Source organism: Sipha flava, unplaced genomic scaffold (genome assembly GCF_003268045.1).
Source record: "Sipha flava isolate LNK unplaced genomic scaffold, YSA_version1 38_pilon_pilon, whole genome shotgun sequence".
NCBI classification, from domain to species: Eukaryota; Metazoa; Arthropoda; class Insecta; order Hemiptera; family Aphididae; genus Sipha; species Sipha flava.
The window spans coordinates 953,778-973,025 of NW_020273099.1; the positions used below are offsets into that span (position 1 = coordinate 953,778).

At 26.0% G+C, this 19,248-nt stretch overlaps 3 protein-coding genes across 3 annotated transcripts; 2 read left to right on the plus strand and 1 right to left on the minus strand.

The window, feature by feature from the left end:
• Window positions 1-315: 315 nt before the first annotated feature.
• On the plus strand, window positions 316-1,127 carry LOC112688346 (39S ribosomal protein L11, mitochondrial). Its single transcript, XM_025561508.1, has one exon. It carries the CDS (start codon window positions 462-464, stop codon window positions 1,050-1,052), a length of 591 nt encoding a protein of 196 aa, XP_025417293.1. The 5' UTR covers window positions 316-461; the 3' UTR covers window positions 1,053-1,127.
• A 1,611-nt stretch (window positions 1,128-2,738) lies between these two features.
• Window positions 2,739-4,866, minus strand: LOC112688303 (selenide, water dikinase). The gene is made up of 2 exons (XM_025561438.1): window positions 4,641-4,866; window positions 2,739-4,438 (listed from the first exon to the last, which is right to left on the minus strand). Exon 2 carries the CDS (start codon window positions 4,429-4,431, stop codon window positions 3,199-3,201), a length of 1,233 nt encoding a protein of 410 aa, XP_025417223.1. The 5' UTR covers window positions 4,432-4,438; window positions 4,641-4,866; the 3' UTR covers window positions 2,739-3,198.
• A 4,192-nt stretch (window positions 4,867-9,058) lies between these two features.
• Window positions 9,059-15,843, plus strand: LOC112688391. The gene is made up of 7 exons (XM_025561555.1): window positions 9,059-9,202; window positions 9,859-10,079; window positions 10,142-10,470; window positions 10,552-10,762; window positions 11,457-11,736; window positions 12,919-13,232; window positions 13,302-15,843. The coding sequence occupies exons 2-7, from the start codon at window positions 9,865-9,867 to the stop codon at window positions 15,712-15,714; spliced, it is 3,762 nt and encodes a 1,253-aa protein (XP_025417340.1). The 5' UTR covers window positions 9,059-9,202; window positions 9,859-9,864; the 3' UTR covers window positions 15,715-15,843.
• The last annotated feature ends 3,405 nt before the right edge of the window (window positions 15,844-19,248 follow it).

Sequence of the window (19,248 nt, forward strand, 5' to 3'; positions counted from 1 at the left end):
TTTGATTATTTCACTGCAGCTACATCCTCAGTACTACGGTAAATTAATGATTGCAGTAGGTACCTCTGTGCTTATGAAGATGATCAAATTCTTTTAATTTTTATTATTGATAAGTACTTGCGTATAGAGAAATAGTATGTTATCATAAAAAAAATTTATAAATTATTCTAATTACATTGATTTTGAATAGTGTAGATATGCATGGCTTGTTTAAATTTGCCGCAAAATACTTTTGAACTAGGGTATTTTGATCATGTCTAATTTTTAGTAACACATGTTTGTAATTTGATAACATTATCATATTTAATGATAATTCACGTATAATTGTGGAGTGTACAGGAACACATTTATGTACACTTGAGCGTTGAGTTGACAGTTTTTGTTTTTCATTAAGTTAAAATAAGTATTAATATCACCCTGATTTACCATAAATCGAGGAGATTTAATTGTAATCCTGCACTATGTCTAAATATAACGCCAGCAAGTTACGACAAATGAAACAGGGTGTAGATAAAATACAACATGGTAAGTTGAGAACTAATATACCGGCTGGTATGGCCACACCAGGTCCGCCACTGGGACCAATGTTGGGATGTAGAGGCATTAACATTACAGCATTTTGCAAAGATTTTAACGAGAAGACCAAAGATATCAAAGATGGCATACCTTTACCAACTAGAGTGTTTGTCAATCCTGACCGAAGTTATCAGATAACAATGACAAAACCGCCATCCATGTATTACCTCAAACAAGCAGCAGGTATACATAAAGGTGCCATGAACCATAAAACGGAGACAGCAGGATTTGTTACATTAAAGCATGTATACGAAATAGCAGTAATAAAACAGTCTGATGAGAACTTAGAGTTTAGAAGCCTGAAGGAAATATGTGATATGTTAATTTCCACAGCTCGATCATTGGGTATTAAAGTAGTCAAGGATTTAAATGCAGATGAATATCAAAAGTTCTTAGAAGATAGAAAGATTGTATTGGAAGAACGAAAACGAGAGTTCCAAGAAATGAAAGAAGCTAAAATGTTAAGAACTGGATGAATTATTAGTTTTATTATTAATGTTAGGAGTATCAATACAATTTAGTTCTATAAACAATTTTTTTTTTATGTTATATATTTTTTAAAATTTTGTTTTCTTATATTCATTACTTAATAGTTATGATTATTCTCGAAAATAAATTAAATTAGATTTATTTCTTCAGATTACATCAAATATGTTCATAATCGAGTTTTGCCTGAGGAGACAAAGCTCCAGTTTACATTTAAAAGTTGTTCAGAGACAGATTTCTATGTAAGATTTTGTTTTTATCAAAATTGTACAGCAATGTAATTCTAAAATAATAATAATACATGTACTTCATATATATATATATGTAATACATACATGTACTAATATATATGAACATAATGTTAGAAATTTTAACATAATATGTTTAAATTTCTATGTACATATTATGTTAATGATACTGATATAGAAATTTTTTAATAAAGCATTTAGTATACACCTCAATATTTTACCTCATTTTTATAGAACAATTATTTTATAATACGTTTCATTGAAAAGTTCTATTAATATCTAATTTTACAAGAAAAACCAAACTATATAATATGCAGAAAATATTGAATATTTTACCACTAGTAACTTAAAAATGTAGCAATACTGTCTTATGTTAAAAATAGCTTATTTTATATTTTGTAGATAAATAGAATATTATAATAGTCCCTGTATCTGATACTTCTCATAAGTTATATTAATAAATGTAATTCTGAAGAGCAATATTTTTCAATTTCCATATCAAAAAAATTACTTACTTGGTTAATCAGGTATAAATATGAATTCAAATTAGTTCGTCCAACTATAATTTTCTTTGAATTTGAAGACACCTCTAGTAAATTAAAATATTGATGATTTTATGTACGTTATAATGTATGTAATGTAATTAGTAAATAATAGATAGCTTAACTAAACGTTAAGTAAATGTTATGCTTTATTTGTAAAAATAATTTGAAGCTAAAACTTAATATCAAGTTTGATGTAAATAAGTTTTTTATTTCAAGTTTACTAACATTTAGTCAATTGCAATGATTTAATATAAATTAATAACAATTTTGTTAGTGAACAAATCATTTAAGTTTTAAAATTTTTAATAATTATAAAAGTATTAAAAATAGAAAACAATTTTTAAGACATTTTGATTTGAAAGTGAACTGTATATAGAAATACTGTTACAGAAATATATCTATTATATAGAAATATTTTCAAATTCAGAATTGAACACCGTTATGAATATGGATAATTTATAGCCTCAACATTTTTAATACAATTATATTTAATAGTTTTATTATTTCTGTAATTTAAATAAATTAAATTTAAAGCATTTTATTATAAACTTTATTTTATTGAATTATTAAAATAGAAACAATAATTTTTTTGTGCACATGATATTAATTTGTGTACAGAATAAAATAAGAATAAAAGTGATTTAATAAAAATGATTTAAATACTATATTATACATAAATGTATATATAGATTTATATTATTTTATACATAATACACTTAACATAATATTTAATTTTAATATTAGCTCTTATTGTTCAAATAATAATAATAATATAAAGATAATATTATAGAATTATTTTTGTATCAATGGATATATAGTAAAATATATATTGGTAATAGACCATAGAAACAGAATATAATTGATTGGTTAGATCCTAAAACAATTTAAATGTAGTTAAATTCAAAACCATATAATAAATATGCAGCAATAAACAGCAACATTTACAAATTCCAATATCTTACCCTCATATTATGTTTAATACAAGATTTTTTTCTATTTATTATGTCTAAGCTATAAAACACTATATGCAAACAGTCCCATATTTTATATTTATAAGTAATCATTTCTATTTTTATTACATGAATCAAACTTTAGTCTTTAAGGAATTATAAATTTGAGTGACTTTGTAATGACTTAATTTAATTTAAAATTTTTATTTCATAAAGTTAGTTAGCTAGCTTGTTTTCAAGTATAGTAATGATAAAATTGAATAAAAACTATACAAAATAAATAAAAATATTTTGAACAAGAATTATCGAAGTAATTGAAAGCTAGATACTAAATAAATAAAAATCCATAATCCTTAAATTTTCCCAGTTAATGGCACTACATTAATTACAGTCCTACCATAGTTCTCCTTCTTTTTCTTTAGCTGGAACTTCTATTACTCTGGGTTTATCAATTATTCGAGCGGTACGAGTACCTTTTTCAACAATACCTATAATCCAGGCTTGATATCCTTCTACTTTTTCGATATCTTTACAATATGCTGCAGCTTGTTCTCTAGGTAAACAAATTAAGAGTCCACCTGAAGTTTCAGCTGAATTACCTTGTAACAATTGGAACATATTGCCACATGCCTTAGCTACTGATGCCATTTTAGCTATTACAGGAAGATTATGAATAACAAATGACACTTCATTCTTTTGATGTTTTGCTAGTGTTTGGGCATGACCTAAAAGTCCAAAGCCAGTAACGTCTGTTGCTCCATGAGCATTATATTTATGCATCAATTTAGCAGCTGTTTTATTTAAGCGAGCCATTGAGTCCATAGCCCGCTGATATGCTTTTCTTACATCTTCTTCAGATACAATTAATTTTATTCGGTTCCATTTGTCTGGTTGGTCAACCCATTGATGAGAATTTACAGCTACTTGAGTTCCAAGGGGTTTAGTCAACACAAGAACATCACCTACAACAGCATTGTCTGGTATGATAAATTCATTAGGTTGACATACGGTAGTAGCAACACCTCCAATAGTACACCATGGATTTACAACAGTCTGTCCACCTGTAACGGTAGTACCAGCTTCAAAAGCAGTTTCTTTAAACCCCCTCATTATTAGTGGTATCACAACATCTCGTTCTTTTTCAGTCATTTTGGTTGATACTGATAATAACATCAACATATTGTCACATTCAGTCACACCCATGGCGTACAAATCACTCAGAACATTTGAACAAGCAATTTTACCCATAACAAATGGGTCATCAACAAGTGGATAGAAATAATCAGTTGTCTGAACTAGGGATAAACCACCATGTCTGAGAGGCACAACAGCTGCATCCATTCCAATTCCTATTTTGGTCATTGACATGTGCATGAAATGGGACTGTTCGCCATGGCCGTTTTCATCCTGCTGGAAACCTTCCAGTAGTTTGTTGAGAACGTCTTGTGGTACTTTACAGCCCCGTCCTTTGAGGTCAGCAAACCGGGTAAGCTTGAAGTGTGGGTCCAGGTCATGTATCAGCGGGTCGAATGGTCGCCGCAGAGGTATCTGATCGTTCTGTGACAGTTCGAGGCGCACCATCGCTACGTTGTCCTGAGCTATGTTCGAATGTATGTAATCGCCCATCGTCGTCCTGTTATACACACATCAAGCAAAATAACGTTAGAAATAATATTAATAAGCGTGGACACGAGCCACACCGATGTTGATGGTGTAAGTAGTTTAAACCATAACAATAGTTGTGGCAAGTGCGAGGTTACGGTAGAATCATTGCGCGTACGTATACGTAGTGTTGTCGTGTTGTGTGTAATTCTTATTAAACGAAACGCACTTACGTTTTGTGTGTCGAACCCAAAGTTCATAAGACAGCACCTGAAACTTGGAACTGTTCCGAGTTCTGGACAGCGGGATTGTAAATTGAAATTTATAAATTTACCGGGAAACAAGTTATAAAGTACCAACAAAACTTCGTAGTAAAAGATTAATTTTATAAAGCGGCAATCAATGAATTTCACAAACACAACCCCAAACAAAACAAACGACGACGTCGCTCGCGGATGCGGTCGCGTTTGCCATCACTTCTCGTTGATTATCATTTACAGTGTGACCGATTGACCAATAACCAGACGGTGGTTGAAACGGTGCTCGTTGGCCAAACTGACTGCATTGTATTGGCGCGCGCCAAACACATATTTAAATAACGCTTACACTTAAACCCGTAATGGTAAATCATTTCTTTATTGATCATAATTTATTATTACAGGAACGATAAATAATAACTATAAAAATAAATTAGTCGTTATTGGGTGTATTGCAAAAGTAGTGAAACGAATTGAAAAAACCTCGTCGGTTATCATAATATTTTATCATTTTATGATATAGGTATGGTATATTTTTTTATTTTCATTATTAAAACAACTTATTAACCGTAGGAAAATTTTTTTATTATACATTTATTATGTTATTGTTGATAGTTATATTTAAAAATGAAACTTGAGTAATGTATGAGTGATTGTTAGTAAATAAAATGTTTTAAACCAACAAATGTGGAAAAAGAATACGAATTAGTTAACATTGTTCTACTTATATTTTTTATTTATTGTTTTCTTATTAGTCATAAATAAACGATTTTTTTACTTTCTTCAGTTTAATAAAAAATTGTAATCAATAAATTATGAACAAGTAACTTTTTGAACACCGAATAAAATGTAATGTTTCCCAGAATAATATCTAATTTAAGAATTAAGGTTATTTTGACTTGGTTCTCGACCAATAATGGAATCAAGTAGAAGTATACTTATAACGATATGTGTTTTGATGTAGGTATTTTCTATAAATAAAAATACTGGAATTATTTCAAGATTTGTCGATGTTTCTTGGGTCGATTTGGTCGAAGAAATTGTAGTTTAACACAGTTCATTATAGTCAAATTATTGTGACTTTTTCTACTAAAACGAAATGCACTTTCATCTCATAAATCTTGACACATATGTACAAGCCAATAAATACTATTACATTAAACATATTGAATCGATTTTTTATGTATTATTAGTTATAATTAGGGTTTGGAAGCTATAGAAGTTGCATATTGTTCTGTATGCTCTCGATTTATAGCAGACCAAGCTAGAAATTCAAGCTATAAAATGATGAGTTTAAAAATTGAAAATTAAAAATGCATATTTTGTTAATTTTAGAGAAAAAGTGTATATATTGTCGATTTTCATTGATTTTTGCATATTTGTAAGCAGTGGCGTAGTTACGGTGAAGGTGTAAGGGGTTTCCCCCCCACGGATTTTTTTTTATGATATTTGATTATTATTTATTAATATTTACATATTATAGTAAAATATTTTGATTTTACTGTGATTAGGTATATATAACAAAATAATTTTCATTAAATACGGGACATAATAATACCATTTTAAATGTAATATTATTACATATGACCTAATTTTAAGATATACTAAGAACACTTAAAACTTTACTCTTAAACACCACCCCCTCTCCAACAGAAAAAATTGTATCTACACCACTGTTTGTAAGCATATTTAATGTTTTCTAAAAACCTTAATTTTTTTCATTCTTAACCGATTTATTTTAAATAATGTTACATAACACAACGCTAATAACGCAGAAAATATGCATCATATAATACTCAATATTATTTTTCGTGGTTCTTTTATAGTTATTTTTTAATGTCTACTATGAATTTAACGAAAATATTGATGGCTTAATGCAATAACTTAAAAGATATTATACAAAACATATTTATTTCGTATTTCACAAATAATGAAAATATACTTATTTAACTACTTTTTCAGTTCAATAAAATCTCAAACGCCAACCGATTATGCGCCATATTTTAGTTTTCAATAATACAATTTTTTTAATTATAGGTTTTTAAAATGTATTAATTAACTTTTAATAAATAAATAAATATTTTTTTTTGCATATTTTATATTTTTTCATGCATATTTTATCATTTTTTCGTGCATATTTTGTCTTTTAATGGCTACTATAAATTCCGAACCCTAGTTATATTGTATTGTAATATTATAACTGCTTCATTATCGATGTCACTAATCAATATATCAATAAATCGGCTGTATCCGAATTGGGTCCCGAATTTACTACCCTAGTTGGGTCCCGAAATATTTTAGGTACTACATTAGTTGGATCCCGGATTTTTATAAGTACTACACTAGTTCCTGAATATTTTTTGGTAAGTACTATATTATACTAACATTTTTCTTCCCATTTTAACAGACTTAGGACTGTTTATGATCTATTTAGACTACAGGTATGGTTAAAAATATTTTTTATAGTTTTTTTATTTTTTAGTTTTTTTCCATTAATTTTTATTTATATTATATAATGATTTTATCATTTTTAATATTTTTACCAACACAATTCTAATCTTTTATATTTTAATGGAAAAGAAACTAAAAAGAAAGAAAAAAAAAAAGAAATAAAAAACATTTTTAACCATACGTGTTGTCTAAATAGATCATATACAGTTCTAAGTCTGACAATGTACTTATTAAAATATTTTAATTTTTACCACTATACATCATATTTTAGATAACTATTAGTTTAGTAGTCAAGTAAAAATAAAAAAATAAAATTTAGTATTAAAATGTTTATATTCATATGAACTACATGATATTAACTATTTATGTTACATTATTATAGGCTTACATTTCACATTTTTTTTCTAGAATTAAAGTTATTATGGTTATTTGTTAAAAACATACGCAAAAACGTTGCAACAAATAATAATATACATATACTGCTTAGTAAACATAAAATTTAATTAACATTAAATGACATAATGCCTTTAAAAAACGTTGGCTCATATTTCTTTTATTATTTACCTATTTGATTTTAAATATCGAATACGCAGAGGAATTTTTTATCAAAATTTGACCTAAATTTATATAAAAAATAAATATAAAAGATGTACGTAAAAATGTATTTAAATACTTTGATTGAAGTTTAAAAATTATTTTTGAATTTTGTATTAAAAATATTTATTGTTTTAAACTCGTTGATTAATTTGGGCTTTGATACTATTGTACAGTGTGCACTAAAAAATAGTAATTTGGTATAATATAATATAATTAATCGAACACCATTAATAACTAATAATATAATTATTAATAACAATATACAATTCATGTTCAACCATTAATTTGTATAATAATAAATTAACACATTTTTTGTTTATATGATTTTTTGTAAGATAATAAACTTTTTTGTGTAGTACTTATGAAAGAATATTTTATGTCTTGTTATATTCTTATAAAAATGATGAGTAGACAAATTGATGGTTTATTAGTCACTAAGTATGTGTGTTAACTTAAAAAATTGATTACATATCTTTGGTATTATTACTAATCATTTGTTTGTATATGTTAATTTAGTGTTTCTTATACATATTAAAAGTTATTTTATTATTTTTGATGTAACTATTACGAGTCAACTAAATAATGAAAGATTAAAAATAGTTATTAAAAATAAAATATAAATTAAATTAAATTATTATAAATCAATAATACACAAATTTGCATTCGCTTACAATTGAACATTGTAACATATTTATAGATATCGAAAAAATAGATAAAATATTAAAAAAATAATGGATAAAATTTTCAATGATTTATTATTTTTAACTGAAAAATGATTAACTACAGTTTAAAATTATATTCTTTGTAGTAAGTTTGATACAGTTTGATAAGAATTGAAAAAACTATCCTCTTGAATTAATATATATTTTCTAATTTAAGTACCTAAATCAGTTTATAATTATATAAAATTGTGGTGTAAATACCTAATAACATTTATTTTTCTTAATTTAAATATTTAAATTACAAAATATTTTCATAGTGAATTTTCAAAATATGATACTTAATTTAAGTACAAGGTTCTTTTGAAATAAAAAGATTTATGTTCCGCATTCTTATATGAATCTACTTCACGGGTTAACAACACCTGAGTAATAACAAAAATAATATGAAAAACGTGAAAAAATTGTTTTATATTTTCGAAGTCTACAAATGAATAAGTTTTGAAAACAAGAGGAATATAATGGAGATTCCGTCAGAATTATTGTTATTAAAAAATTATCACGATTATATGAGAATGTATACTACGCACACATCTCTGTTTAAAATAATAACAAATATAATTGTTTATGTTTTCATTACAAAAATAACATTAATATATATATACAAGTATATTACGGTACGCCACACAAACCATGACAAGTTTTCAGAACCGAATGTTAGAAAAATGAAGTGGACGTCTGTATAATAGTGTGTTTAATATTTTTGAATTTAACCTTATTCGTGATCAATAACAGTTCGCATTCGTTCTAGACATCACTATTTCATTATTCGTAAGTGTTTTAATACATTAATCCAAAAAATGTCAAATATTATTCTCATAAATATTACTTTTTAATGAATAAATATTTTTTTTAAAAATTACGTTATATTTATCTGATACAACAGTATTAATGATTAATAAGATAGAACTATGGAAGATATTAAATTAAATAAAACATTGAGTTGAATATATTTTGAATGTATCATAATTGGCAGGGCTCCAAATATGTATTTACATTTTAAATATTTTTTCACATAAATACATATTTTAAAAATTTAAATTTAAAATTTTTTTAATTTGAAAATATTTGTTAATTTTTTCACGAAATTAAATATTTCGTTAAATAAATACATTTTTTTTATCTTACATTAGTTGTGAATATAGATGGACTTATAAGTATCTACAATTTATGTTCTAAATTAAACGATTACAATTACAAGCCTATTTAAATTGTGATTTGATAAAAGAAAATAGCATTAAATGATTAAAGCTTAATGTATTATTGTAGGCTTATTTAGATTTTTCATATTTTTGTCTCAATTTTTATTTGCTGATATTATAATTTTACATAAAATGTCAGCAGTTACAATTTTCATTAAATAGGAATAACAAAATTCATAACCATTTAAAATACTGATATAATTGTATATATTAATTTTTTTCCAGCACAAAATGGTAAATGTTATCTGGTTAGGAGCTTTGCTCTTATTGTATACTTGTTTAACATATTCTCAAAATCCTAGCATATTATTGCAACCGGGTCCTTCATCAAATATTTTATCACTAAATATTAATACGAAAAAATGTATTCACGCGGTTAGTGATCACTTCCTAAGTTTTACATTGGAACCATCTACTATATTTTTGGCATTACAAAATAATCTTGGGTAAGTATTCATTGATTAATGGTATATAGTTGATCTGGATTTTGACTTATATTTCTGTATAGGTCGACGGCCATTAACATGGCAAAAAGTTTAAACCCGGCGTATGTAAGAATATCTGGTCCTGAATGCAATTACTTCAGATTTCAAGATGTGCAGGACACTTCGCAATCATCATCAATCCATGTAATAAAAAAAGGGATAAATAATACTACGATAACTGGATGGCATTGGTCACAGCTAAATGAATTTGTGACCAAAACTGGATTAGACTTGATTGTTGCATTAAATGTTATGAACAGGCAACATGGCTCTTGGGATTTAAGCAATACTTTAGATCTTATATCTTATTCAGATAAACATGGTTACAATATGGAATTCCAAATAGGAAATGGTAACGTAAAATATTTTTGTACCGTAAAATTACAAGGAAACATTTGATTTAAGGGTGTAATATTTATTATTATTTAATAAGATCTTCAAACAATTGAATCGCGTATTGATGGTTTGTCCTTGGGTAAGGATGTAACAAGATTACGAAAAGTACTTGAAGCATTTCCCAGATACATGAATTCAAAGATTATCAGTCCTGACATTAAATCTTGTGATACACAAGAAGAAGCTAAATATTTAAAGAATTTTATCGTAGAATCTGATTCTTCACTTTCGGCATTAACGTATCAAGTGTAAGTATTAAAATATAGTATGAATTGAGAACACCATTTAATTATTAAGTGATACATTTAAAACAAAAAGACTTCTTATTTAGAAATTACTTTTATATGAATTATAATTCTTAACGATATTGTTATTAATTATTATTTGTATCAAGTGGTTTTATATAACGTGTATATTATAATTATTAAGCTTATTTTTAAGCTTTTAACATCTTATTATTTCTAAAATTAAAGGTATACTAAATTTTTATTTTGAGATGGTAAGTATTTGTGATTCAAATATTTTGCGATTTAAAATGTTTACAAAATAGATAAAAATATTTAAATTAATTTAGAATATTAATTTATATAATTAAAATAACATATTCAGTTCTTCGTTTAAAAGAAATTAAATGCGTTATAGATTTATATTAATAAGTATTAGGTTTTAAGTAATAAGTATTTTAAAATATTGCACGGTTGCATGAGGTTTTTTGTTAATAACTTATGTGAGTATTAAATTAACAATTAATTATTAATATTAATACTATATTTATTATTGTTATATAATACATTATACCTTTTACTATAATAATCAATTAAAAATATGATTTAATAAGATATAATATTTATCCTTAAAAAAAAAATAATCTGTTATTTCTTATAATTTTATAATAATATCAGTTATTAATAGAAAGATGAATAAATGTATTTATTGTTTTAGGTCTTTATCGAGTGAAGTAAATGAGAACCCAACAGAAATGTTCAACTTCATACAAAATCAACTGGAATCTCGAGTGTGGCAAAAAGATTCGATAAACAAATATCTAGGGAGAATAGCAGTAAAAAAACCATTGTGGATTATTGAATCAGGAAATAATAACAGACGAGGAGATTTTACAGATGGATTGATTTGGGCAAAAAGACTTTGTGCGGGTGCTCGAGTTGGAATAAATGTTATTATGAGAAAACCATCTGCTTTATCACTTACAGAACCTACTCCGGTAACTATATAGTTTGTGAATATTTTTTTTATTTTTATAATATCTAAATTTTAATTATAATTTTATTTTTATAATATAGTGCATAATGTATTATTACAAATATGCTTACAATTTTGTATAATTATAAAAAAGTTCTAGTTTTGTATTTATTTTATAGACCAATATACTAAAATATTTAATTAATTTAATAGTAATTATTAGGGCAGAGGACTTGTAGCTCTAAAAATTCACCAAATATGCACTTAAATATACTAAATATGCATTTTAAAATTAATTTTTTTGAACATAAAATAAGAATTTTTCTGTAGGTACTTATTATAATGAAAAAAATTTATTTACAACTTTATTTAACAACTTACAAGTTAAAATTAATTAATTGGATTTATTTTATGGGTTTTTTTTATCTGGATGTTTACTTTAGGCATTTTTTATAATAAATATTAAATATAGAACGTGTTTGGACTGTCAACCGTTGAGAAACACAGCGATTACTGAAATATGAATATGTCCGATATCGATGACAGGTGTCCCCATGGCCCTTATCAATATTTTGTGCGTTAAACAATATTATCTCATCTGTCTATAAATAAAATTAATAACCCAACAACAATATAATCGACTACTCTCGTGACGTGTTTTTAGAAAAACCATGATGGGCCAAAAACCATATTAATATTATGATGAAAATTTAAAATAATTTTAAATTCAACGTTATTTTGTTTGTATAAATAAATAAATAAAAACGGCGACGAAAAAATATTGATAAATTGATAAATTATTTAAAATATGCATCTAAAAGTATAAGATGGAAGAAATATGCCCTAAAAACCAATAAAACACAAAATATGCATTTATATGCACAATAAAATTTCAAAACTAACATTGTGGAAGCATGAAACGTATTCGTTTCGCACTCTGCTATTTTTGTGACTGTGCAAAAAAAATATGCAAATGCTACAAGTTCTCTGCTCTAGTAATTATACTATATACTATATACATACGGTAAATTTTTTATTTTTATTTTTTAATTGCATTGTACTGTTTTTTGTATAATAGAAAAATATAAATCCCAAAAATTGAAATTAAAATATTTAACTTAATACAATTTTTTTTTTTTTATAAATTATATTATGTTAATATAATACATATACCTAATTACTAAAATGATACAAATTCTTTTAGGTTTATTGGGTATCAGTGCTTCATAAAGCATTGATTGGAACAGAAGTTATAGATGCTAAAATGTCATTAGGAAACAAAACACGGCTAGAAACAATAGTTCATTGTACAAAAATGTCACCGTACGATCCAAACGAAGGAATTATAGCTCCTGAATATCGCTATAACAGAGGATCAATTACAGTTTTTGGTGTAAATATGGGATCAGAAGCTGTACAATTATCATTAAAAATTGGTCAAAAGCAAAGTCTACCATTACATCAATACATCATGACTGCTAATAATAGACAACATAGAAAAAGAGCGGTAAAACCTATGTAAGTAAATTAATAAACAAATTGTATATATTTAAATTATCTAAATTAATAAATATATTTTATACCTAGAACTACTATGCTTAATGGACAAAAATTGATTTTATCACCCGATGGTGATCTGCCAATCATATCACCAAAAGTACGAAGTTCTCATAAATTGATTACCATTCCCAGTCAATCCGTATTCTTTTTAGTTTTGCCAGAAAGTAAATCAAAAGCTTGCATGGCAATTCAGATCGAGGAATCTAAAGAATCTCATAAAAATGGTGGAAGGTTTTCAGTAGATCAAGAGGAGTTTCTTGAACCTGATTACGAATCATCATCAATATTAGATCAAGAAGATGAATCGACATCAAATGAAAAAAACGTATATGTGGCATTTCGTCCCAAGTATATAAAAACGAATTATGACTCTATATCTCAAGCAAATAGGAGAGAAGAAGAACTAAAAAGTTACAATAACGAAATAGTTCAAAAAAACAATGAAAATTCACGTTATAGTGAAAACATGCAACAATCAGAGCCAGTTGTAAAATATATTACATTTTCCAATAATAATTGGTTGTCGAAATTTCCAAAATCATTAAACAATCATGAATATTCTGTGGAACTATCAACTATTTCTCCAACTGAAGATACTACAGTAGAAATGCTAATAGAAAAAAGTACAAAGCCTTCTCAAAGTAGGAGAGGGAAGTATCACGTACTAGCACAAGCAGTTGCTGGAAAAAGACACACAGAGAAAAATATTCGGTCTGATTTGTATTCCAATTTAGATTCTGCTATAACCAATTTCAAATCATCCCAAAAGTCAAAACTAATAAAAAGATCAGTTGAAAACAGCACCTTAAATTCAAAAGAAGATGAAAATGTCGCGGATGAATTTACAAATAAAGAGAAACCACTATCAAACCCTTTTTCTGAAAATGACGAATCATTTTCTGGTCTATACTTAAAATCAAATGAAAATAACTTCAAAATTTCTGAACGATCAAAAAAAGAAATCAACTCGATAGTTTCTGAAGTACAACAACCAGTAATTACTTCACAAACAACACAACAAACAATAATCACATCAACACCTATAATGCCTATTGGGATAATCAATCAATATTCAAATATTCAGAGTCATGTTCAGAAAATTAAATCCAGAAAAGAACAAGCTTTAGCTAAAATAAATGGAAAAAATTCTCATAATGAAAGAACGTCTCATAAAATGAATGATAGAAAATCAAAAGATAAACTTTCAGAAGAAGCAATAAATCCTTCTGAACAAAAACCAATTACTGAAAAGTCAATTACAGTAGATATAGAAGGCGTTAATACTCAAAAAGATTCAGTAAACCTTGGAAAAGTTACTAGTTTAGCTGATAAGTTAAGATATAATCGTCAAACAAATAATACAATCTTAGATAATAACCATAAAACCGTAATACCTCGTATAAATATAAAATTGAGAAAGGTTTTAAAAAATGTTGATGTAGAAAATACTAATGATTTAAATACTCCTATTGTTGAAACAACTCATAATGAACCTAGTAGTACTACAGAAATGTCTTCGCATAATACTACTAAAGTAAGGATTCTGACACATGTACCAAAAACTTTAAAACTTGCAAAACCTAAAATTATTTTCAATGAAGACGAATTGAAAAGTAAAAAATCAATAGTAAGAGAGAGTCGTGAAACTACACAACACCCAGGATCAAAATTAAAAATTAAACCAATTTCACATCCTTTGGGAAGAGTTAGAACACCATCCAATGTTGATGTCAATCAAATTGTAACCAATGAAAAAATTGCGGAAAGACTAGTAGAAAACCTTAAAGATGGCAAAAAAATCTTACAAAATGAACACACAATTGTTAGCCCAATTAAGAATAATGAAGAAACTAAACTAGAAACTAAATCAATTTCAACGACGGCGGCAAAAATCAAAGCGTTTGAAGAAAAAATGAAATTTCGTATTTCTGAAAGGGAACGAAAATTACACGAGAAAATTCACAAACACAAAAAACGATCTTTGTTAAATAACAAAGTGAAAGACGATATAATGGATGAAAATGATATTTTGAATTATGATCGATTAAAATCAAATGAGTTCGACATTGACGTTGATTTTGTACCTGTAATAAAACGTGAAATTAATAGATATCCAAGAGCGGTGGCTGATTTTACGGTAAAACTAAACGAAGTGAATACCTACGTAGACAAAAATAAAAGAGCTAAATATTCAAAAAACAATGGATTCACAGAAGATAATGGTAGTGATATTTCTGAGGACTGGACTAAAACAAATAATATCAGTCCATTAGCGGATGATACTGAATACGACAGTGTGAATATTAAATCAAAACGAAAATCTATTTTTGATGAATTAGATAAGGACGATTATAGTAATAATTCTAAAAATATGATGAACATGTTGTTTAGTCATATGCAATCATTTTGGAAATGTTTTAAAAAGACATTCCAATTTTAATGTCATAGTAAAAACATAAATATATGACACAGGAACAATCATTAATAAGTAGAACGTAAGTAATTCATTTGACTAGCAATTATACATTTTAATATATTTTATAGTTAATTTATTGAACATGTTTTAATACGGTAATAATCTAAATTAAGTTTTTGAATTTTTGTATATTTTAAATGTTTATTTGTTTATTATACTTTTATTGTATTAACATTACATTTGTAATAGCCTAGTAAAATTTTTAATTTTGTAATTTATATAAATATATATAAATTTATGTAATTTTGAAATTAGCTAGTATAAAAAATAAAAATATATAATTTATTAACTAAGCAAAACAAAAATAACAATCTTCTAATAATATTCTTGATTGAATAGGTTTTAACTGATTTTGGACCAGAATACAGTTAATGACTTATAAGGAGTTCTCATTTTATATTACTTGACTATTGTGTTGATCTTTACATTTTATGTTTTCAGTCGTGTTATTTAAAAGCAATTGTAAGTTAAATATTATTTATGACGAACGATTATAGTATATATTATAATATATAACTTAATAATTATTAACTATTAACATACATTTAATATTGCATTACATTTAGTAATAATGAAATTCTATTGTTTCATGTTATAAAGAACAATAATATATTTTTGTAAAATTAAAAGATTTAAAACAGAGAACTTATTACTTCTTTTAGTAAAAATTATACCATTGTACATTAATATAATCGATGCTTTATATTAAAGAAATATTTATTATTCATGTTTTTAAATGTCCCACCAAAAAGACTTTGTTATAATTCCGTATAAAAAAAAGCTTAAATAAAAAAAAAAAAATATAGTAATGAATAAATATTTAAAAGACGTGATATAAAATAGAAACTAAGAAAATCAGTGCTCGACTTAAGGGGGGGGGCGCAGGGGGACGGAGTACCCCTTCTAATTTTTAGAAATGTTAGCGTTCCCCTACTATTAATACGTTATTATTATAACACTTAAAAGTTTTGGGGACGCAATTTTTTTTAAGCAAACAGAGTACCCCTTCTTTAATTTTGCCAAATCAAGCACTGAGTTAAATGTCATTTTATAATATTACAAATACCTAAGATCAATATTGTAATGTTAAATACTTAGTCAACATATTGTCTAACTATTTGGCAGACGTAGAAGTACACTTAAATAAATACAAATAAGTAACCACTATAGTATTTTTCATAATTAATTATATATAAACAATATGTTGACTAATTATTTAATATTACAATATTGATCTTAAGTATTTGTAATATTATAAAATGGCATTTTACTTAGTTTCCATATTATATCACGTCTTTTAAAGATTTAATTATTACCTACTAAATTTTTTTTTATCTTAGCTTTTTTTTTACACAGAGTTATAACGAAGTGTTTTTGGCGAGATATCAATTTTTTTTATTTATTTATTTATTTATTTTATAATAATAGTATATAAAGAAGAAAATTGTTATGTTGCCGAAACGGTTAACCTCAAATCCTTTTGGAATACTTTATCCACGTATATAAATAATAATAATAATTATTATTATAATAGTAAGAAAGAAATAATAAAAATGCCGAAACGGCGAACGCCAAATCTCTCTTATTACACGTAAAACGTTATGTAGTATGCACGTGGTTTATCAACACACGCACTAAAAGCGTATACGAATAATAATAATTGAAATATTCGTAGTAGTATACTAGTATTATAATAGTAAGATATGATAATAAAGTCGAAATGGCAAACATCAAATCTCAATACAACTACTCGTTGCAGCGAATACAAATGAGATTAATTAAAATCCTAATAATATCTCAGCAAAGCAACGGCCATTCAGCATCAGTATAAACGTTGCGCGTAATTAAGTGCTAGACTCTAGTCACGAAAGTCGAAAATACGAAATGGTAATGGTTTGTCTTTAATCTTTATCAATTGTCATCGTCAGTGTTGTCTCGCCGCGTGACCGCACCATCGTAATCGTCCGTGCGTGGCACAGTGGGAAAAATAGTTCATTTTGGTGGACAAAATCATAAAAAAATTAGGTAGTGATAAAATTTGATAAAATGCCATACAGCCTAAAGTAAATAACATTTACGATAAGGTAACACCTTATAAATGGCAATTATTGAAACTGAGTTTTTAATATAGGTAATTTTTCACCGCAAAATAGGCACGAAAATAGTATTATTATACACAGAATTTAACTTGTTTCATTTCAATTATAATAATTTATTCATATATTGTTATATCAAAAAAATTAAAAATAAATAATGATTCATAAGATAAGCATAATATTTATACACAGTTAATACTTAGATTACTTAATATATTTATTAGGAATTTAACTGATATGAAATCCATATTAGTATTATAATGTCATACATTGTACCCACTCAATATGGACTCATATTCAAAAAAGGTAAAAAAAGGAGGGATAATTTTTGTTTATACTTATACTCTTATATCCTATTTAATTAAAAAATTAATTTTTATTTGCCAATATACGCCAATACTAAAATTAATTATGTTTTTCTTTAGAAAATTCGTTAAAAATCATCATATATTCACCGAATTAAGAATACGTACAAAAAAAATCTAGCCCTGTTCTGGTGAATCAAAAAAAAATTTTAATCAACTTTATTAAATCCAAAATACTATACTCGGATTCATTTAATAATCATGATAATACAACTTTGGAAAATAAAATATCGGGTTATTGTACTTCATTAAATAAAAGATGGATGTCATCAAAAAGAACATTAAATGTATTTACAAAAAAAAATGAAAAATGGTTAAACCCAAGTTCAATATACCTCTATCACTCAATTCTAATGCTTCAACTTATTTGACTCTTATTCCTTCATAATCTACATTTAATGTTGGAAGGTCTGTAAAACCATTCACTCAATGTAGTGATAAAACAAAAAGACGCAAAATAAAAAATCTTCTCACAGAAAATTAAAAAGAAAAATTAATTTACGCAGCGAAAACTGTTTTATATTATGATGTAAATCATGCAGGGGCTGATCTTTTAAAACAAAGTACTCAAACTTCCCCAAACCGTGGAGTTAAAATAAAAAAAATGTATAATGACCGGAATAAGTTTGTTAGATCCTCATATACTGCTGACGAAGCTTTATCCTTAATTATAGATGCTAAATTAACAAAACATAGTTATTTGATAATAAAAAAAGGATTTAAACAACGAAATGCTGATATATACCCATATTATAATCAAATTATTTTTTGTTATTTTAATTTATTGCTACCCACATAATATTGAGGTTAATGAATACAGTGCAAGTATACCATTACAAGAATTAGTTAATCATACAGCTAAAAGATTACTGGAAAATATAATTTTATTATTTTGTTAATGGTGTATACATATCAATAAAAAAAAAAATTGTCCTATTAAAAATGCATTTTATCTCACTGTTCGTCGTCGTTACTCGTCATACATCGCGCTAGATATTCATCGGTGTCCGAGAAACTCTACCGTTGCGATGACATTA